Source organism: Mus musculus, chromosome 3 (genome assembly GCF_000001635.26).
Source record: "Mus musculus strain C57BL/6J chromosome 3, GRCm38.p6 C57BL/6J".
Lineage (NCBI taxonomy): Eukaryota > Metazoa > Chordata > Mammalia > Rodentia > Muridae > Mus > Mus musculus.
The window spans coordinates 106,199,972-106,222,645 of NC_000069.6; the positions used below are offsets into that span (position 1 = coordinate 106,199,972).

The following is a 22,674-nucleotide window of genomic DNA, read 5'->3' on the forward strand; positions in this document are numbered from 1 at the left end:
GTTGTGCCAGTTTGCAATCCCACCAGCAGTAGAGGAATGTTCTTTTATCATATCCTTGCCAACATGTGCTGTCACCTGTGTTTTGATCTTAGCCATTCTGACTGGTGTAAGATAGAATCTCAGGATCATTTAGATTTGCATCTCCTTGATCACTAAGGACTTTGAGCATTTTTTTCAAGTGCTTTTCAGCCATTCAAGCTTACTTTGTCATGAATTCTCTGGTTAGTTCTATACTCTATTTTTGATTGTTTTTTTTTTTTTTTTTTTTAGTTTTTCGGTGGTTAGATTCTTAAGTTCTTTATATAATCTGGATATTAGCCCTATGATGCTCTACAGTGGAGAGAGTGAAATTGTAATGTCCACCTCTAGTGGTGGAACACGATATCAATTGGAGGGATGGGAGTTTCATCTCACTGTCATAAGCACTTTCCCAGAATTGGTCCTGTCAGAAAGAACTGCAGGGACAAAATTAGAGAAGAAAAATAATAGAATGGAGATCCAGTGACAGGCCCAAATTGGGTTGTAGCTCAAGGAGAGGCCCCATGGCCTGACAATTTTACTTATGCTGTGGTGTGCTTGTAGATAGGAGCCTAGCATGATTGGCTTGCAAGAAGCCCAACAATCAGCTGAACGACTGTGCTGTAGATAACTAGCACTCAACCAATGGACTGAAGCTAGGGACTTCTGTAGTTGAATTCTGGAAAAGCTGGAGGAGGAGGGCAACCCCATGAGAATACCAGCAATCTCAACTAAACTGGAAAATAATCAGTCAGAATAACAAAGAAGAATGAGTGTGTCCATGACTGATATACAAAAGTTTGAAAGTGGCTGAGTTTTAGTGATACCTTGAGTCCTGTGATAAAAAATGTTGTTAAGATATTTTGGTGATACTATGTGAATAACATTTTAATACAATAATGAATATGTCTGAGAGATATCAAATGCATCCAAAGAATGTGAGTATTGTAAAGTCTATATTCACTTCTTAAACAAAGTGTGCAAAATGACTTAAAATCATTTGATAGTGAATGCCAAGTAAACCAAAAGATAAAGAAGTTAGAAGTTGTGACAAACAAATCTGACACTAAGAAATTTGGTGTTTTGGGAGGAATGTGTTTCAATCTCAGTATGCAGACAGTAAATCATGAGGAATATTTAGAGGTTTTCAAAAGCTGTAAACTCAAGAAGGACTCAAACAACTCTGTTTTCTCAAGACCTGTATAAAAATGACTTGGAGTGCATAACTAGTTATGTCGAATTTCACTGTGTGTATATTGTAATCCTGAGACTACTGTAGCTATTTTTGGATTATAGACAAAGCACCATAACACATCCTCTTCATGTTATCATTCTCAGTCTGAACCAATCATTAAACATTTCCATCTCAAAGCCTGGAGTCAAATAGAAAATCCAGAGAAAATTGGTTTACTCACTACTTCCCACAGCAATTTTATTACTATAACCCTATGAGCAGAAATGATTTCCTCCAAATTTCACATGAAGCACTGCAGATGCTGATGCTTTGAACTTGGAATTTATTATGAAAGGAAGAAACAAGGAAGGTGGTTTTACAGGAAGCAAAAATGTTCAGAGCTTAGCCAAAGCTGACAGATGAAGATAATTTTTTTGTTTCTTTTCTGCTGGTATAGCAGACAAGACATATATCTTAGTTCTACTCTGGGATTCAATTCAGGAAAGATCGTGACTTAGTTCTATTATTCTCCATGGAAGCATGATGCAGAATCCATCGTGGAAAAACCGTTGAAGTTGCTCTTATTCTGAGAGTTTCAAGTAGAAATCATTGTCTAAAGCTCCCCTCGATAAGAGGCCTTGCAACCTGAAACACAGAGAGCAAGACACAGCAGTTACCCTGGAGGCAAGTGGGAAAGAAATACACAATCTAGGGGACATGAACTAGATAAGAATTTGACTTCAGTGTCTTTCCATTTATATCAAATAATAAATCCAGACATAGTATTTAGGGAATTTGCAACATCATCCCAGTTGTTAACCTATTTCCAGGTCTCAAAAACCTACCTCAGAGCACGCTGGAATAGCAATTAAAAATATTGCTTTTACCATCCACGCCATAAGCAATACTTCCTTGATACCCATTGGGTAAACTAGTTTGTTAAAAATCTCAGAATAAACTAGAATATATAATCAATATGGACAGACACATTCATGCCAGTATTTTCAAAGTATTTCTGAAAAAAAAAGTCACAAAGGGACAGATTTACACTCTAATGACATGGCTAAAAGAGGAGAAAAATTTGATAGTAAGGGTGAATATAGTTTCTGCAGACTCATAACCTGAATAGTTAATAGACCTCGCAAAGCCTGCCTCACATCAAGGTATCCCTGGTTCCTAATAAGTGTGCAACATGAGTTAATGGAATTGAAGAGAGGGGTGAGGTGTATATAACTTTTAGAAGTGCACATGAATGAATGGGAAAAGATGACTCGAGTTAGATTGAGGGTATTCAGACAGGCTTTGAGGGAATGAAGGGCATTATACACTGTGAGTATAACTCTAGTGTCTCATACTTGCACTGTGTACATTCAGATCTCTCTTTAAAGTAGTTGTCAGAGGGAAACGTCCCTGGTGACAGAAAGAACCACTGAAGTCATCCATGTCCAGGGGCCAGACCACGGCACCTCCTAAATTGTTGTCCTTGAGCCACTGAGCCTGTTGAAACAGAGAGCATTTAGTCACTTATTTCCTGGGAATCAGGCTGCAATCTCAGCACATTCAGTGTTCTAAGCTTACCTTCAACTTGAAGCTCCTGACATTGTCATAACCAACCCACTCATTACCCAGATAGGCATAGGGTACTTCCTGGGTGGCATCAAAGATCTCAGTGGCTCCTTCATTCAGAAATGTACAAATCTTTAAATAAACAGATTCAAATCTTCTAAATATTAATTCCAAGAAGGGAAAAAACAATCAAGTCATTTATCATTTCTCCATTCCCGTGTGGAGTTTTCTTTATTTTCTAAAAATGCTTTAATTGTCTTAGAGTTAAAAGATATTTCCCTGAATCCTGGTTCTACAGGGCACAACTAGTCATTTCCCCAGACTAGGGATGTAATCTAACTTGAGGTGCATCACTAGTCCTCATTACAACATTTTTACTTTCTGAAACTTTGTCCTAATTAATAGCTAAGATAGTAGTATTCAAACGGATGATACTTATATCCCAGCCTCCTAAAAGTTGATATTCTAAGCATTAATCATGAGGGTTCTCAGTAATCTTCTTAGCTTATACTGCCATACTATGATTCCATCTATGTATACACACTTCTGTACATTGAATTTGATGTCAAGTATATCAATCTAGGCAAGGACACAATGGAATACTAATGCTTGAATTATTTTTAAAATGATCACATGTTGCCCTCATACTTGTTCTGTATTTTTAGAATCAATCCCAACAGTAAATAGATATCCTATAGTCATATTTATGAATATTATTGTTTGGTATGTTGTACCAACTTGTATATTCTAAAGTATCTCTCATTATAAATTACATGAATGTATACTATAAAATATGTAATCACTTGTCATGTTGTATCTGCTTAGGAAGAGTACATACTGTATACACTAAACATACACTTCAGATGATTCAAATTCTCAAACATAGAAATGGGTCTGTAAATCACTAAGCACACTAAAACCAATATACTGACCTCAAAGTAAGCCAGGAGTCCTTGTTCATTTGTGTACTTTCCTGGTGGTCCAGCACTAACAGTAGGGTCACCTATTCCATTCTTAGAAGGGTCACTCAGGATAAAGGTATGACCATATGCTGGAAATCCCACAATGAGCTTCTCAGAAGCTGCTCCATGGTCCTTCCAGTAGGTAATAATTGAATCCTGTAGTGACAGAAAGTAAATTTTTTGCTAGAACCTCTGGTAACCTGTGTTTATATAGGTTAGTTCTCCCCTCTTGTATCTCAAATTGTGTGAATTTATAGGTAAGAAATAAAATCTGTTTTCCAAAATGGATTACTTAGTTACAGTTTTTCAGATACAATAAATGGCATAGGCTCATGCATTAATCTCTCAATTCCACTTGGATCTGTTAATGTCTTACCACATTGAGATCAGCACTCTTTCCAATGTCATATGGAGATTTATAGAGGGGACTATTTTCTCCAGTGTAGCCATTCTTAGGATCATGGAGATCATATGTCATGACCTGAATATAGTCGAGAGACCTGGAGTAAAGGAAAGTTCTTAGAATCAGTGTTTCTGTTACATTTCTTCAAGTTCATCCTTGTATGCTTCCCTAATATACATCCTAATATATGCATCATTTTTCTCCCCATGGACACCTGTCTAGTTCTCTGTTTACATTTTTCTACTGCTATGTGGGCTGAAAAACATGTATGTGTAAAGTTATCATCTGCCACTCCAAAGAAGAAAAATCAAGCAAAGGTATAAATAGATCATCATTGAAATAAAACATTTAGGAATTAGATTGTTAATAAACTTAAGCATGGAGCTTGGGGGAGACTAGGGAAAAGATCATGACTTGGAAATAAATAAAGGATATAGAAAGATAATTAAGTGAATATACTAGCTTGTAATCTAAATAAAAATATGATATTCATATTTGAATACGTGTAATATGAATCAGTAATACTGCTACTGCAAAGAAACATGAGCTATTAAATCAAAACCTCAGTGTCAGGCATGTTTCACTTGTAGTACATTATTTTTTTTTTACGGTCATCAGAGACACCAAGAATAATCCAGCATATTGTAAAAGCTCTATGATGTTCACCATAACTTGATGCTAAAACCATACTGATGAACAATGCACATTAACTTTAGACATGGCAAAATCAAACCACCAAGCAAATAGTACAGATAAAGAGACCTTTGGCTCCAGTCCTATATGTAGCACAGGATAGCATTGTCTGGCATCAATAGTAGTAGATCTCCTTAGTCCTATGACGGCTCAATTCCCCAGCATAGGGGAATGCCAGGGCAGTGAGGAGGGTATAGGTTGGTTTGAGGGGAAGCTACCTTATAGAAACAGGTGGCAAGAGGATGTGATGGGGGTTTCTGGAGGGAAAACTGGGAAAGGGGATAACATTTGAAATGTAAATACATATAACATCTAATAAAAATGAGAAAACATTATGTCATAGCAGCTTGTGTTATATGCACAATACCTGCAGGATATCATGTCTCACAAAATTCTAGCACTTTAGGCATGAGTTCCAGACCCAAGCCCAACATATTATAAAGAAAGTATTGCTTAATGGCTGCAAAATGAATCAGTTTCAAGCACTCGTAGGAATGTGGCCATTGGTAGGTGCCTGTATTCTCATGAATGAGACAAGAGCCAGGTGTATATTGGATTTAGAATTTGTGTAAGGGAATATTAACTTCATTAAAAACTGAAATCATTTACCCTAGAACTCCCTGTTACTAAACTACCAATCAAAGAGACCACATGGTGGGACTCAGGGCTCTAGCTGCATATGTAGCAGAGAATGGCCTAGTCAGTCATCAATGGGAGGAGAGGCCCTTGGTCCTGTGAAGGTTCTATGCCCCAGTATAGGGGAATGCCTAGGCCAGATAGTAGGAGTGGGTGTGTTGGGACATAGGGGCAGGGGGAGGGGTTAGGAAATTTTCGAGGGAAAACTAGGAAATGGAATAACATTTGAAATGTAAATAAAGAAAATATCTAATAAAAAATAAGTAGAAAACAATCTGAAAGCCAAAAACCTATAATTCAGAAGAATATAAATACAGCTATTAGAATGATTTACAGAGGAAGCTATTAGTGAAGGTATATGATAAAAATGCATTATATTAATGTATGAAATGATTCTATAGATAAGCACATTATATATAAGATGAATAAATATAAAGTTAGAGTTCTATCTTAGGGCCATTTTCATTCCTATGTAGTCAAAGCATACCCATAACTGTGCCTTGAAGCAACCAATAAATAAGTGACCTCTGCTTAAACCCGCCAGGAGTCCTGAAGACGGATCCTCACTTACTGAGACAGTTCAGGGATCTTGTACCCAGACTTGATTACGTCAATGAATCCAGCTCCTGTGGAAGTGAGTAGCAGCCTTGGAATGTGGTTCAAAGTGGATTCTTCCTCAAAAGCTTTACGCATTTCCTACAAAATGTACAATGTACTTACATGTTGTTTCATAGTTTTATGATAACTATGAGTCCTATAAATTATTTCAATGGATGTTTACAATTTTTTTTTACTTTATTGTGTAAATACCTCAATAAATCATTGAAATTGATCATATTAATATATGGCTACCTCATCTGTATAGAAATTTTAAAAAATATTGTCTTAGGAATCTATGTTTAGAACACAGGCTCCAATGTCTGTCCAAAGCTGATTCTCAATCCCACACTTTGGAAGTGACTCCCATCTGAGCCTGTATCCTCTAATGGTGCAGAGAGATGCTGGCATTGCTCTGTGGTAGAACTATCTCATAGAACCTGTATCCTGCCTAATCAAATATTGAAATGAAAAGATGGCAAAACTTGAGTAAGAGGTCCCATTCAGTGCCTCTTTATAATCCACAGGATTCTATGTGTGTCTAATCATATCTTCAAATTCAGGTTCATTCTCATAGCAGAATTATTTGGATGTGACAGACTTTTTAAATAGAATATGTGTATTTCTCGTATTCATTTTTCTTCTCATTTTTTCTTCTGATATGTTTTATAGGTCTTGTTCATTGCGTTATTTCTTTTTTTGAGAGATGTGGGGAGAAGAGATGAATTTGGTTGAGCACAGAGGTAGGAAAATAAGTTAAAATAAAATTTTATGAAATGAAGAAAGAAAACATAGCTCCATGTGTTGCATGTGGTAAGAGGATTAAATGATGAGACCATTTTACTTGACAAAGTCATAGATCACTTCAGATGTTAAGCATATCAATCATAGAATGTGTGTTTAAATTTTGTCTTGTTTAATGAAATCATTCATTATTGTAAATGTCAGTCAGAAGCATAATTTAGTTTACTTTTCAGATTCTATTTCTATCAAAGTTATTAAAAACATATCTTGTCATTCACTAGTACTTAATATTGAAACTTTTTAGAGGAAGGGTAAAAATACATTGAGTACAGATTATGAAAATAATTTGTTGCCTAGTGTCTAGAAGAACAGAATGAAAATTTTAATACATAAACAATGCTTTTTATTTAAAAATCCTTTTAGGAGAAATTGAATGTATTTTTTTCAGACCATATAGGAGACATAAAGGCATTTTACATGCATATAAGCACCAGAGAAACCAGGAAAGTTTAACATACAGCTTCCCTCTACAAGAGATTAAGATATATAGGTGTTCTTCTTGGATTGATAGCAATGATGCAGGTGTACCACCGGGCAATCCTTTGTTTTCTAATAAATCAGGCTCTTCCCATATCTGCTAGAATTTCCTTTTTCTCAAACCCTTTCGCTGGAAAACATTGAGCATCACTTTTAGGCTATAAATCCCATCCTTATAAGTGATATAATTTGGGTTTTACAACAGCCTAAGTGACTTGTATGCTATCTTATGTCATCCAGACAATACGGACAGCCACACACTTTATGTTTACCTCAGTAGAGCTGCAGAGACACCCGAAGCATGGGCAGTTTCTCTGAGTCCACGATACTCATTCTCATGAAATTGTTCAGATGTGTCTTGTAAATAATATTAGGGTAAACATGTGTTAAACTGTTATAAACCTTGACTGAGCTAATTGTTATTTGAGTAATTTTTTTCAAAATCATTTTGTGTCTAAATATGACTAAAGGAAAGTGGTCTGGGACCACCTCTAGAGTCCTCGTGTAGCACTTGTTACAATAAATGTGGGCTGAGCCATGTTACATTTTTTCCTCACCCTGATTGGTTTTGTTTTCCTACCTGATGAACGGCGTGCAAGAAATCACCACAAGAATTGCTTTAAATTCTACTCGTTTATATTGGCGTTCACCTACCCCTGAAGCTAACTCCAGTACAGGGTATGAAATCACATTTCAAACCATGAAGCTTAAAACTACATTAATCAACTTCTTGATATAAAAAAGTTAGAGTTGAAAATAGAATGTGGCTCCTCCTGATAGGATGTTAAGTAAAGGCTGCATAATAAAGGATATAGTAAGCTTTCATAAATTTTGCATAGACGAGAAATATTTTTGCAAGAGATTTTTATGAAGGAAAATATTTATTCTATATGAGGTCTAAGGATGAGGCAAAGTTATGGACTATGCTGCAACAGGCCATGTGAAAGTGCTGCTTTGAATTTATAAAGAGATTATAGAATGAAATGCTTCTTTGAACTTACTATCTATATCCTTCTGTACTTCCCCCTTTGTGTAACATATTATCTATGAAGTAGTCTTTTTCTTACATAGGAACATTTGTCTAAACATCTATGAAAAGCCTGAAGCAAAAATAAAAGTCTTTGTAGTCCCTTCTTTGCTTTATCCAGTGTGCATGTATCTTTGTGTACCTGACATTGTTTCTTTCTTTTCCTTTCTCTCTGGCTCAGGAAAAGACAAAGCATTCCAAACCAAAGAACATAGGAAGGGAAAGAAAAAAAGAAAAAAAAACAGAAAATAAAAAGAAATACTGAGGGCAATCACCATCCCTGCCCACAAGCTGTAATACATAACAATAGTCATATAAACTGCATGATTTTGGTACAGTGACAGGCAGCTAGATGAATGGAATAGAACTGAAGACCCAAATATGAACCCACACACCTATGTTCACTTGATCTTTGACAAGTGTGCTACAACCATCCAGTGGGAAAAAAAGCCAGCATTTTCAACAAATGGTGCTCATTCAACTGGCAGTCAACAAATAGATGAAAGCAAATTGTTCCATTCTGATCTCCCTGTATAAAGATCATGTCCAAGTAGATCAAGGATCTCCACATAAAACCAGATACACTGAATGTAATAGAAGAAAAGATGGGAAAAGCCTTGAAACCATAGGCAAGGGGAGAAATTCCTGAACAGGACACCAATGGCTTATGCTCTAAGATCAGGGAAAACTTTTAAAGCCAATGTTGCTATGTAAGCCTTCACTAGAATAGCTTCAGGATTAGGAGTTAACATGGGGTGATTATGATGGTTACTGCAAGTGCCTGATTTTATCAGCCCCTGTCAGTCTCAGTAAACAGCAGCGCAGTGAATATTAACTGGAGGTCCACATATGAACCACTACTTATTACTCAGTTGACATAATAAAATATTAGTATTATTAATTAAAAAATTCAAACCTCTATCCTGGCCATAAAGGGCCCCCTGACTCAGAGAGTAAGTGATCAAGTAATTAAGTTTCTTTCATTAAGCTACTGGTGCTTTCAGCAGAAGTTTATTGCCAGAAGGCATCATCTTTTGGGTTCAGAAAAACAAATAGAATTAATTGCCAGGATCCATCAGCTTCTTGCCCTGAGAACACAGCAGGTTAAAATTGCACAAACCATCACCCTTTAGCCCTAGAATAGCAAGAGAGTTAAACTGTCAAGAGTCACCAGCTCTTTGCCCCCAGAATAGAAAGAGAGAATAGTTAAGTTGCTAGAAGCCATCAGCTTCTGATCGCCAGTACAGTAAGTGAGAGTTAAAGAAAAAGGTCATCAGCCTTTGGCTTTCATCTGATTATGCCCCACATCAGGTAAGTATATTGCCAATACATTATTAATTAGTGTCACAAAAGTCTAAATTTTGTCCTATTTCTTGACTATTATGCACAATCCATTAATGTAAACCAAGGTGTTGCATGAGAATTACAGATCCTTAAATAAATATAAAACTCCCATATGACCAGAACTTGATGCTGTTTTGAACTCACATGTCTATCCAAGTCACTTTATCACAGTTCTCTAACTCCTCTTTGGGAATGATGCCTCCTTACCTAATTTAATAACAACAAAGTCCTTCTCAGACCTAGAGCAAGTTTCACTTACTCAGAAGTGCTTCCTAACCCTTCTTCAAGCCCAGTCAGGTACTCACAAGGTTGAGTTTCTTTTGCACTCTGGTGTTTCATGCCAGTTATCAAGATGTTTCCTTTGTTGCCCCAGATTACCTCATATGTGTGACTTATGAAGCTAAACCTTCTGTCTTGATCCTTTCTTAAAAAGGTACCCTCTAACTTCTGGCTTATAAGGATTGAACTCTGCATGCAAACAACACAAGTAGTTGTGAAACTTACTAGCTGTGTGATCCTGGAAAGTTACTCAAACACTCTCTGTACATTAATGGTTTTGTTGGTAACATGAAGATCATGACACTGGACTCACTCCCTAGAGGACATATGATGATGTACTATTGTTCTTAAACAGCATGGAAAGTAATGTATCACATGTTTGTTGAACAAAGGAATCATAAGTTAGGACACAAACAGTGCTGAGATTCTACAATTCTGTATTTGGTTTAGTAAAATTTATAGTTCTTGAAATGGAGAGATTTAAACCTTTTAGGACCAAAGAATTTTTCCAATTGACTGACCTGCACCAGAACACTGAAGAGATGTTTGTCCTTAGGAGGGCTTCCTCGAGACCCAGGGTACTGCCAGTCCAGGTTGAGGCCATCAAAGTTATATTGACGAAGGAATCTGATAACTGACTTAATGAATGTCTGACGGTTCTGAGGAGTAGAGACCATGGAACTGAACCTTATGCATATTGAAAGAAGTTAGTGTTAGACTTCTATGGCATGGACACCTTGGGCACAAAACAGTTCACAGTTGATTTTTGACTCTTTGTCCTTCACCTAGGTGCTGTGTTACTCTCTCATCCTCCATTTATATTCACATCACCTATCTAAATAATACCCTTTATTTTCCAAGCATCATATTAACTACTAACAACTTTCCCTGGTATTTGAAATTTATGTTCATCCTAACCCATATTTGTCTTCAAACATTCCAAGTTCATATCTAATACACAAAAATTTCTTTCCAATAAGGGGCAATAGTTTTATTTCTTGAAAAGTTAGTCTAGAGCAAAATATAACAACCGTCTGTTCTGGAGAACATAAAATACTGTAAGTGAATGATTGTTCATTTATTAGTAAAAAAAAAATACTCTCAGAGGATGCATCCCAAAATATTAGGACAAATGTGAAAATTTGAAGAACATACATGTACATGGAAAGAATGTTTACTGTTTATTTGAGGCTCTATTATAATTATTTACATATTAATCTACATACTCAATTCATTTCCTTTAATTTCCTTCCAAAATGTAAAATAATCGACATGTGATTTTACAGCTTTAGCCTCCCTACAAAGCCTAGTAGCCCATGTTTATAGAACTTACGGGGCAGGTCCAAACTTCCATCCTCCAATGGCCAGGAGAGTTTTTAGCTCAGTGTTCCTCAAAAAGTACAGAAAAAGCAAAATATCAAAACACTTGGCCTCCATTATATAACATATCTGTGCTTTTTATAAATATTTCTCATACTAGTCATTTTTCTGACATAACATTATAGAAGTTTTTCAATATTGAGTAATTCTTAATAAAGTTCTTCATTATCATACTTTAAGCGCAGGCTACTTAAATAATAGTAAATTTGAGAAGTGTTTACCAAGTAGTGTAGTGACTACTTGTCAGTTCAAGTAACTTAGAACCATAATTAACTCACATTCTCCCTAGTAACAAAAGTGACAAGTATATGGATCTTTATTATTTTCTCAATCCTCATCAGTAAATATTTTAAGTGAAATCATTCCTTTTGGAAGTATACATCTTCACTTAAATACTTTGTTTGACACATCAAATTCCATAATAATTAATTAGCAACTTTGAGAAGACATTAAACTTCTAAGGTCCTTGCCTTTCCTCCGAGATTCAGTTCCTGTGATCTGTGGTAGGAATAGGCATTGCTTTCGGGCATCTATTTATAGTTTTGGTGAAAGGCATGCCAGGGACACTATTGGATATAAGACCTTGTATTGAATTCATTTGCAGTTGGAAATTATAGCTTAGATTTTTCCTAAAGATAATGTTACTACCTAAAGAAGATGTCATCTGAGTCTTGTAGACCGTTGGTATGACTAAACTCCCTAACCTGTCAATTGATGGAAATAAATGTTCAGTTTTTTGTTAAATATAACAAGACTTTTATAGATATCAAACATGATTCTTGGGAGAAGGGATATTTACTTTCTAATATCCCACACTTCTAGTTTCCTGAATTAATTTGCAAAGATTGCAGTTTTGTTGTATTCCAAAAAATAAACAAAAAAAGATGAACCACAACACTGATGTTTCCAACACTAAGATATCTTTTACAAAGTCAGAGCAGGTAATAAAAACAATCCTGTACATCTTTGCTATTTAACATGTGGCTTTCTACTTTTAAGTGACAAAATTCCCACAGCAGAAGGTTCCTAGGAAAATAGTGTTCATACAAGTAATTCTAACAGGAAGTCGTGACCCAGGCTCACACAACAGATAAATACTACCTGAATGTGAAGTGGGATGTAAACATAAGATATGAAGCTTCTAAATTATTGAAAGAACATGGAGACACCCCCATGTGGCTGGTTTGGACCATGAATATTTTTATTATGTATCAGAAATTTACAAGCTACTATTGAAAGATTAAAATAGCTTTGTTGTTTTTCTTTCTCACAAATAAAATTAGGGAAAGAAATAAAGTCAATAGAGATAGGAGGTTTAGACTGGAGAGAGTTTCAAAATGTAATATGATCATGAATTACTATAAAATGCATAAACCAGCAATTGAGTATCGAGATTATAAACCATTTTGTAAAAAAGGAAAATCCTTGGAACAATGTCCTCAAAGAAAGACACCTGTTTAACAGTTGAATTTAGCAAACTTAACACCATGATTAAAAGAAAATTTAAATTTCATCTGCATTGGCCTATCTTTTCATGTCTTTCTAGGTAGCTATAACAGTGGAAGATAAAACCAAATCAATGTCATCAAGTATATGAATGAAGTAAAAAATTGTACAGTCCTGGTGTAAATATAACTAAGTACAGTTACACTAAAAGCATCATGAAAATCTTTTAGAATGGTAGATCTGCCACATGATCAAAAAACTCACTCTTCAGTTTATCTCCAAAGTACACATACCCAGGGTTTTCAAGAGGAGGCAGTGTGTCAAGAGCAACTGTAGCTTGATTGACAAATACAACTTAGGTCAGAGTAATCATCAAAACTTAGGTGAAAGGACAATGTGCTGTGTTTCCTATATATCCAGAAGTACTACTAATGAAAATTGGTGTTGTTTCTGAGGAAATGTATTTTTGAAACTTGTAGTCAAGGTTTAAAATAAATAGGTGTAAGACAGCCAAATAGAATATGGTCTGAATTACAAATGGTATCTATAATATTTGAACACATAGAATGTGAAAATAAAATGATGATTCTTTTTTTTTTCTTTCCATTTTTTATTAGGTATTTAGCTCATTTACATTTCCAATGCTATATCAAAAGTCCCCCATACCCACCCACCCCCACTCCCCTACCCACCCACTCCCCCTTTTTGGCCCTGGCGTTCTACTCAGCTATTAAAAAGAATGAATTTATGAAATTCCTAGGCAAATGGATGGACCTGGAGGGCATCATCCTGAGTGAGGTAACACATTCACAAAGGAACTCACACAATATGTACTCACTGATAAGTGGATATTAGCCCAAAACCTAGGATACCCAAGATATAAGATACAATTTCCTAAACACATGAAACTCAAGAAAAATGAAGACTGAAGTGTGGACACTATGCCCCTTCTTAGAAATGGGAACAAAACACCCTTGGAAGGAGTTACAGAGACAAAGTTTGGAGCTGAGATGAAAGGATGGACCATGTAGAGACTGCCTTATCCAGGGATCCACCCCATAATCAGCATCCAAACGCTGACACCATTGCATACACTAGCAAGATTTTATCGAAAGGACCCAGATGTAGCTGTCTCTTGTGAGACTATGCCGGGGCCTAAAATGATGATTCTAACTGAGAAATAGGAACATATTGTTGGTTAAACAACAAAATGAAGCAGGAAGAATATTTCAAGAACTATGTATAGGAAGAACCCTACATACAAAATATGGGGTCAAATAACATGTGGTTATGAGACATTCAGAGGTATATGTAAAATCAAGGACATGAGTGATAGAATAAATAAAAAGATGAAGGTATAGCCTGTCTCAATTTAAAACTGAAGAATACACTAATGGAATCATCATTTATTTTGTTGATTTTGACATACATTTTAGGAAGAACTGAGATATAGCAACTATTGGAAAACTGATACCAACCAGATATATCTGTCCTTACCTGTCTTTCAGACCATTTAATGCTTCATAGTCACGCAAGTCTTGCTCACTTAAGTAAGTGATCTCATTATTCTTCATCCCAGCAAAGGCATAGATCAGGTGAGTACACAGGCAGGGGTCAATATTACCAGGTTTGAAACTCCCTTCTGTTGGCCTGTCCTTAGCCCAGCTGGTATAGTAGCACATCAGCTGGTAGGAAGATCCTGTGGAAAGTTATCAGAGGAATAGTGTCCTGATGTAGATGCCTTATCTTTGGCTAACAATTTTGCCTTTATGATCTTACTTATTTAGCATCAGCCATTTTCTAGTCAGGAGGAGATGAGTGCTGGAAATATTTGTGCAAATGAGTATCAATTACTAACCAGCCAATGACTCAGTTGCTTACAATTGTAACAAATTCATAGTCAAAACTCAGATAAATTTTTGTGCCTCATGAAAAAAAAACCAAACCCAAAGAAATGTACAATATCTGTAAAATCCAAAAGTTGTCAATTTCAAAACTCTCAACTCATCTCATTAGTAATGACAGCAGAGAAAACTGATGCTATCCTACTACCCAAGAGTCAAATCTGCTACATTTCCACCAACCAATTATCTCTTGATATTTGAGTCTATATATCAAATAAAAAGTAATTATGATTAGCAGAAAATCACATTAAAAATAATGAATCAGGATTAAAGATTCATGTTGAAGAAAGGTTTGATCAAGAACTCACCCAGCTGTACATTCAGAAGAATTGCCAGACCTAGAAAGAGAGAAAGAGAGGGAGAACACATTTCTTTTCCTGGATCAATTGATATAACCATAACAATTGGCATAACATAAAATTTGTAATCCTTGTAGACCATCTTACTATCTGTAAATCATTCCATCTTGCAAGAGAATTGACTTTGGCAAAAAAGAAAATACTATTTCAACAATGTGGGGACTTTAAAGTTATCATGGCCTTCAACCTTTGCTACACTCTCTAGTCCACACTATCAATATTTCATGTTCCACCCTCAATGTCCTAATTGTTATTCAACCTTAAGTCTACTAGAACTACAAGAATTTCTGATTGAAATTATTTACAACTACACCTGCTTAATGTTCATATTTGTATGAATCTTAGTTCTTAGTGCTGTAAGGAATCAAGCCTTCCCCAGCTGATGCCACATCTAAAGCACATAACTGAGTATCTCCAGGAACCTTTCAGATGTTTGAAAACATTGATCACATGCAATTGCCAGAAAAAAACATAATGACTGACTCCAGTTATCAGTTTGGACTATCAGTGCGCAGCTTAGGATGAAAATCATTCCTGTTGATGGCATTTTCGTTTTCTTGTACTCTCTCTCTCTCTCTCTCTCTCTCTCTCTCTCTCTCTCTCTCTCTCTCTCTCTCTCTCTCTCTCTGTGTGTGTGTGTGTGTGTGTTTTGAATGGTGTCTCAGTAGTTACCCAAATCTGGTTGTCTATTGGAAAGACTTCTGAGAGGTGAGTTTTAGGTTTGAATCATCATCATGAATTAAACCTCCTCTTATCTGATTCTTCTGAACATTGAGAATCAAGTCATTTGAATAACTTTCTGAAACTGTACAACATTTCTGAATCACATATGAACAGAATATAGTGAGTTTTCAACAACTTTATTAAAACAGTGACTAACTCTCACCCTTGGAATAACTGTATGTTTGTATAGGACAGATCTATGCCATCAAATAAAAAGGATAAAAGAGCACAAATGTGAAATGATGCTGAAAAGAGAAGAGGCAAGAAATGCAGACATTTCTCTCTCAGAATCTACTGATTCCCATCTCTTAAAATAGGTTCCAGGACAGCAATTAGAATAAAGTCACAGAATTGCATTTTCAGTAAGGAGGCACAGGAAGAGGTGTAAGTTAATGAATGGCTGGACAAAAGACAAACAGTAAAGAATCCTTGAATGTATATGAGGTATCAGTGCTAAGCCTGTGGCATCAATGTAGGCATGAGTGTTCTCCCACAAGATGGACTTATGAGAGCTAAAATAATCCTGAGTAAAGTGACACAATTTGAAATGATAGATGAAGAATTTGAAAGCATAATGTTGTAGAGTTAAAACTATTTCTTTCAGCAAGACAAAGGCTCTCTGTCTGAATTTCAACTTACCTGTGACAACAATGAGCTTGGCTTTGATGTCTTCAGGACAGCTACAGAATTCTTCATTCAGTGGGCTTTTTGTATCATTTCAGACCCTGATTATTACGTTTTCTAGGTAATACCATATTTTATGGTATAAAGTTTTTACTACAATATGTGTGTGGACAATTATTAAACCAAGTTTCCTACTGTTGACTTATCTACTTTAATATCTGACCAACAATTTTATAGTTCCATATAACTAAAAGTGCCCTGTCTCCTACTCCTAAGATGGATGAAAACTATCACTCTAGGAAACAATTCATTTTAAATTATTTGGACAGTTCCCAGAAATGCATATTCTTTTCAAATATAGGAAGTCATTTTTATTGTGCATGCTTCTGATCTATTAATATTCTTATTCAAAAGTAATAAAATGATTCAGTGGAAAATTTAGCCACTGTTAAACAATTTACTGTCTTCTTTCAGTCACAGGAAAGTCCTAAGGCCAGTGTGTGTCTTTATCTTTTTAATGTCCACTTTGATTTATTTATTTATTTACTTACTTACTTATTTATTAATTATTTTTATTTGATATTTTCTTTATTTACATTTCAAATGTTGTCCTCTTTCCTTGTTTCCCCTCTGAAAATCCCCTATGCTTTCCCCCCCCCTCCTGCTCCCCAACTCACCCACTCCCATTCCCAGTCCTGACATTCCCCTACACTGGGGCATAATACCTTCACAGGACCAAAGGCCTCTCCTCCCGTTGATGATCGACTAGGGCATCATCAGCTAGATATACAGCTAGAGCCACATATCCCACCACGTGTTTTCTTTGATTGGTAGTTTAGTTTCAAGGAGCTCTGGGGGTACTGGTTAGATCATATTGATGTTACTCCTATTGGGAATTAGACCCATTTAGCTCCTTGGGTATTTTCTTTAGCTCCTTCATTAGGGACCTTGTGCTCTGTCCAATGGATGATTCTGCCAACTCTTGTACAGTAGAAAGATTTCTAGGTGCAGTTATTAGACATTTCTTTCTCTAAGGATAAATGGGGCTAAGCATGTTCCCTTTCCAGCTCAGAAGTTTCCTCTAGTGTTCTGTATGCATGCTGATAGGAAAAAAGTAGAAACCATTCCCAAACACTAATATGTAAGCTGATTTTGGTAAAATATTTCCATTCCTTCAATATTGATCAAATATTTTTAGGACTCTGTGTTCATTCCAGTTTACTATTCCAAATTCTATATGAAACAAGTATATCATATTAAATTTCAAGTTAAGCAAAATTGTGTATTTACTAATTCAAGATAGCACTCATAGTCCATTGTAAGTTTTAATTCCACTCCCAATAATATTAATTCTTTTATGTTATATCTAATAACACAAGATCCAAGCTTTCTGGACAAGGAATTTATAAAGACATTTGGAGTCTAACTCTTATTTCTGTTAGCATGGAACTGGCAGGATGAACCAGTACAAAACTTTTACAGAACTAGCGTTCTTGTGAATCTTGAAAGTTTTACCTGTTTAATAATTTTGCACGATCAATATATGTATATATTCTAGGACAAGAAATATTTTACGGTTTGATTACCATTTATAAGACTACACTAAATCTAGGAGGTATTTTGGGAAGAATGATTTACTCGAAAGTTACAACAACAAATTGTAAAATCATTTATTATGTGCTGGGTTGGCATAAGAATTTCATGTCATTCTGTTAGTAACATATCTATTATTCTGATGAAGTAAATACCTAGTAAAATACCACAGAGATGAGCTATAGCCTATTTGACTTATCGTTCTAGACTATTGATCATTGAATATGGAATCATGAGAAAAAAAAATCCTACTTTGCCATCCTACAGACTATTAATCATTACATCCCCTATAAACTTTACAGGTATATGAGGTATGGACCTTGAAGACATAATGCCAGTCAAACTCCTCCACAGTGATCAGTAAAATCTGGCAATGTCCTCATGTTCCACCTTCTGTGTCCTAATTGTTATAAAATTTGAAATCTGTTACTTCTGCATGTGATACAGAATGAGATTATTCAAACGTTCCTCTAATTAGTGAGCATACATATAGTAACCCCAGTCTCCAGAGTAGTAATGAGCCAAGCCTTGCTCAAGTCAAGACAACATCTAAAATACACCATTCAATATCTTTTGAATTTGGCCATTGTTTACATCAATCTGTCAAGAAACAGTGCCACACAAATAGAATGTTTTGTCTGAGATGCCATTTTTTAGCAACAAAGTAACAGTTTAGCTTTGAAGAGGGTTTCTCTTTGTGTTGATTTGCTTTTTAAATCAGGTTGTCTTATCATGTATGCATGGCTGTATTTTTATTGGTGAGCGTTCTGACTGCGTCTTCAGTGCAAAGATTTTGGATTTGAATCAGTATGTAATCTACTGATTACACCTCTACTGGGCGTCTTTTGAACATTCATAGGCAGTCTTCATTTGAATGAATTTACAAAATGAAAAATTGTGTAGAGCACAGGTTTGAAGCAACTCATAAGCTTTGAAATACTTGGTTTTAAACACCTGAATCTAGCTCTATGAATAACTTAATGCTTCTTCATGTGTCATTTTAGGTAATCAATGGAAAGTGGCAATGAGGGATAAATGTAAACTAATTCTGAAAGGAGAGAGACAAATAAACCTGCGGTAGCACTATCTCAGATTCTACTCCTGCCTGTCTCTGAAAAAGTTGTTCTAGAACAGTAACACTGAAATAAACACAATAGGAAATTCAGGCAGGTGGCATAGCAAGGAGAGCAGGGTAAGGAATGAGTAGGAAAGGAAGAGCAAAACAAGCCTTGAATGAAGGTAAGCCATTCCTGTTATGGCTGTGGTACCACTGAAAGCAGAAGAATTCTCTCAGCTCATGAACTTATGAGAGCTAGGGAAGCACTGAAAAAGGAAAGAAAATTATAAATTACAAATAATAGAAAAGCATAGAGCTGCAGTATACAAATTGCCTCCTTGTCAGATTCTGTAAGGGAAAAACCATGCAAGACTGAAGGTCTGCATCAGATTATCAACTCACCTGTGACAAGAATGAGCTTGGCCATGGTGTCTTCAGGATTGCTTCTGGAGAGCTTCTGCTGGCTTTTTATACACTCTGAGACCATGATTTTCATAATGTTTTGAAAATGGAAAATTTGGAGCAGGAAGTGTTTGTGAATAATCTTTTAATTAATAGCTTCACATTGCTGAATAAGCTCCATTAATATATAACCATCACCTTTTATCACCGGTTCGGTCAAGATAGCTATGTTTCTAAGAAGTGGGTATTTCTTTACATTCTGTATCAATAATCCAGCTAAGACCATATTAGCAGTTCCCAGGGACTCAGCATATCTTTGGATACTGGAATTAATGCTTATTGTATTTATTTCATACCTAAGCAAATCTTATTCAGATAGAAAATTAAACAAGTTGATTCTGTGGAAGACATTTTGCTGACTTCATTCATTCACTTTAATTCTGAGATAATTATCTAAGGGCATTTTGGATGTTATGGGCAACTCTGTGGACACTAATCCTGTGGGTTTTTTTTTTCATGAGGAATATCAGTTTAATATATAAGAAAGAGTAGTATCATTATCTTTGAATGCATAGTTTTTGACACTGAATAATTAAATGGAATATAGGCACACCCTATTCTTAAGAAAGAAGTGAGTAAATCTTACAAAATTCTTTCATGGATATTGATTTCCTAAGAGTTCCAAAGAACTTGCCTGGCTCTAAGCCAAAGGCAGGGCAAATGTTTTCTTGAGAGAATTAAGAATTGTGAAAAGGTAAAAATGGGTGATGCTTGGTTTTTAAAATCAGTTTAATGATATACACACCCCTGAGGTTTGGTAAAGAGCAGAGTAGTTGCAAGTAATCAGAAATGTATGAGAAAGAATTGAGTTCTGTATCTAAATATGGTCAAAGGTTTAAGTTCAGATTCATTAGTACATATACAATGATCTACAAAACTGTTCAAGGGGCAGAAAAAAGAAAGAGACCCTGCTGAGGATCACATAATTAAGAAAGACATTTACTAGTAATCAAGGAAAACATTGCTACTTGTCTCAAAATGTCTGCTCCTAACCCCTTGTCTATATTCAAATACTGTTCCTCCTCTCTTTTCCTTGTTGAGATATTACTTTACTTTAATTGATCTTAGAGAACTTAGAGAACATGATATTGACAGTGAAATAATCTTGTGTTGATTTAATATTTTTGAAATTAAAATTGGTCTAAAGGCAAACAATAATATTGATAAACAATCACTATGATAGATGAGGTTATAAATTAATGATAATATAGAGTGGACACTCAGAAAACAAATCAACAAACTGCACATTTCTTTCACTCAACATAAGTCAGAAGTAGCACCTCTCTTCACACTTATTCCTTCTTTAAAATCAGTTGTAAGAGCACATTATGAAAAACAGGTCTTTTTTGGCCTTCTCTCTTGATACAAAATTGTTTTTCTTTAATTTGGCTATTTCTTATTTTCCTTGTCTCTGTTGTATTCATCATATTACAAACACTTTTTTGTTACTTTCATGTTCAGCTGACTCTTCCCCATATTTCTCATTGTTATTCAGATCTCATCACTGGATATCACATCAGGAGTCATCAGACAGTGGCCTCAACATTGAACATCACATATTAGCCATCAGACCCTAAGATATATGTGCAGTGCAGATAATATGTCGCCCAATACTATACCCTTTCTCATTTGCGTGGCCTTTGTATAGCTCCAAAGTTCCACTCTTCATTTAAGGTCTTACAAAACTTTTTTGGACCTTTTACTGTTCCCTGATCACATGAAAATCACTGAATTCACATTCCCCATTCATAGATCATGAAATAGTCTATAAACTGTGCAGCCTCCTGTATTTTTTTGCCTATTACCATATCTCTGAGAATAAACAGTGAGCGAGTTTGCTCCTGTAGGCCTGTTAACTACACAATATGCTGGGTGTTTGGACACATTGCCAAGCACACAAGTACAAAGCTTCATTCTTCAATATTGCCTTGGTATATTTTTTTTCTTATTACCTATTTTGGGGACTCAACAATCTTTACTCAGATCATATTTCTGACTTTGCTGCTTTTGAACACAATTAGTATTCTACTCCTTGTGCACAAAAACACTTTAAAGTTTTTGTTTGTTTTTTTCTTTTTCCTTGGTCATACTTTATTTTATATATATTAGTAAAATTCAGATGTTTAATTCACAACAATGGAATGATTTCACAATTTTTTAAACAGAAAGAAGGTCAGAAATATTCAGGACAAAGAATGTACTCCCTCAGAGCAAATCTGAAAAAAGAGAACTCACTTCTCCTTTTTATTTTCACTTCTCACCACTGTATACAGTGACTAGTCATGTGTGATTCCAGTGCACTGATTACAAAGAATCAAACAAAAGCACAATGCTAACAATTTCTTCCTCAAACTACTGGCATATGTGGGTGTCTTTAGAATATAAATATGGACCTTGGTACTTCAATACTTAGAAAGATAAGTTCAGATAACAACCACTAAAACTAGGGTAAAACAGGTGTATATCCTCATTCAGTAATGAAGCATTCCTTTGCCTGAACTCTATCCTTCCATGACACTGAGTATCACCATCCATTTGTCACATTTCTAAATCTTTGAACTTGGCCGACACTGAACACCTGTAGTGTGTGTGTGTGTGTGTGTGTGTGTGTGTGTGTGTGTGTGTATCAGACAGACTATGGTATGAACATGATGAGAATTTTATTTCTTTGTTAATTTTGTTCATTTGTTTGTTTTTCTTTATGATTTTGGAAGTTGCCCTCCTTTCATTTTTCTTACTGGTATTATTTTCCTTTTTTTTTCTTCTTAAAAATGAAAACAAGTTAACTGTTTTCTATCCTCTTCATAGCACTCTTGAGTACTTCCAGGTAAAACTCTGGACTATAAGCTGCCTCCACATGACTTTGAAAGTAAAAGCAAGAAATAAAAAGAGAAGAAGATAATTCAATTTCCAAAGGAGAAAAAGAGTATCAGGAAGCTACAAACTCAGTGACAGAATACCCAAAAAGTACAAAGGAAGAAAAGTAGTTGGTACACTGAATAAAAAGTATTCAGGTTTGAACAGAGCTTCTGCAACATGGAGCCCTGCCTGGAAAGACAGCAGAAAGCAGGAGGCTCTTTCAAAGAGTATAATAGTAAAAGTAGTAAAATACAACTATAACGTAATAGCATGGAAAAATACAAATT

At 35.5% G+C, this 22,674-nt stretch overlaps 1 protein-coding gene across 1 annotated transcript; it reads right to left on the bottom strand.

Annotated features, from left to right (window-relative positions):
• Positions 1–1,519: 1,519 nt before the first annotated feature.
• Positions 1,520–19,508, bottom strand: Chil4 (chitinase-like 4). The gene is made up of 11 exons (NM_145126.2): positions 19,469–19,508; positions 15,019–15,048; positions 14,304–14,505; positions 11,314–11,370; positions 10,502–10,667; positions 6,024–6,148; positions 4,097–4,220; positions 3,691–3,876; positions 2,771–2,890; positions 2,548–2,689; positions 1,520–1,837 (listed from the first exon to the last, which is right to left on the bottom strand). Exons 1-11 carry the CDS (start codon positions 19,491–19,493, stop codon positions 1,806–1,808), a joined length of 1,209 nt encoding a protein of 402 aa, NP_660108.2. The 5' UTR covers positions 19,494–19,508; the 3' UTR covers positions 1,520–1,805.
• Between the last annotated feature and the right edge of the window lie 3,166 nt (positions 19,509–22,674).

Coding starts and splice junctions, on each gene's coding strand:
- Chil4 (NM_145126.2), bottom strand. CDS start 19,493: ATGGCCAAGCTCATTCTTGTCACAG. Junction 14,506..15,018: donor TCTTCTGAATGTACAGCTGG/GTGAGTTCTTGA, acceptor AACTTTCCACAG/GATCTTCCTACCAGCTGATG. Junction 2,891..3,690: donor GACTCCTGGCTTACTTTGAG/GTCAGTATATTG, acceptor GTTTATTTAAAG/ATTTGTACATTTCTGAATGA.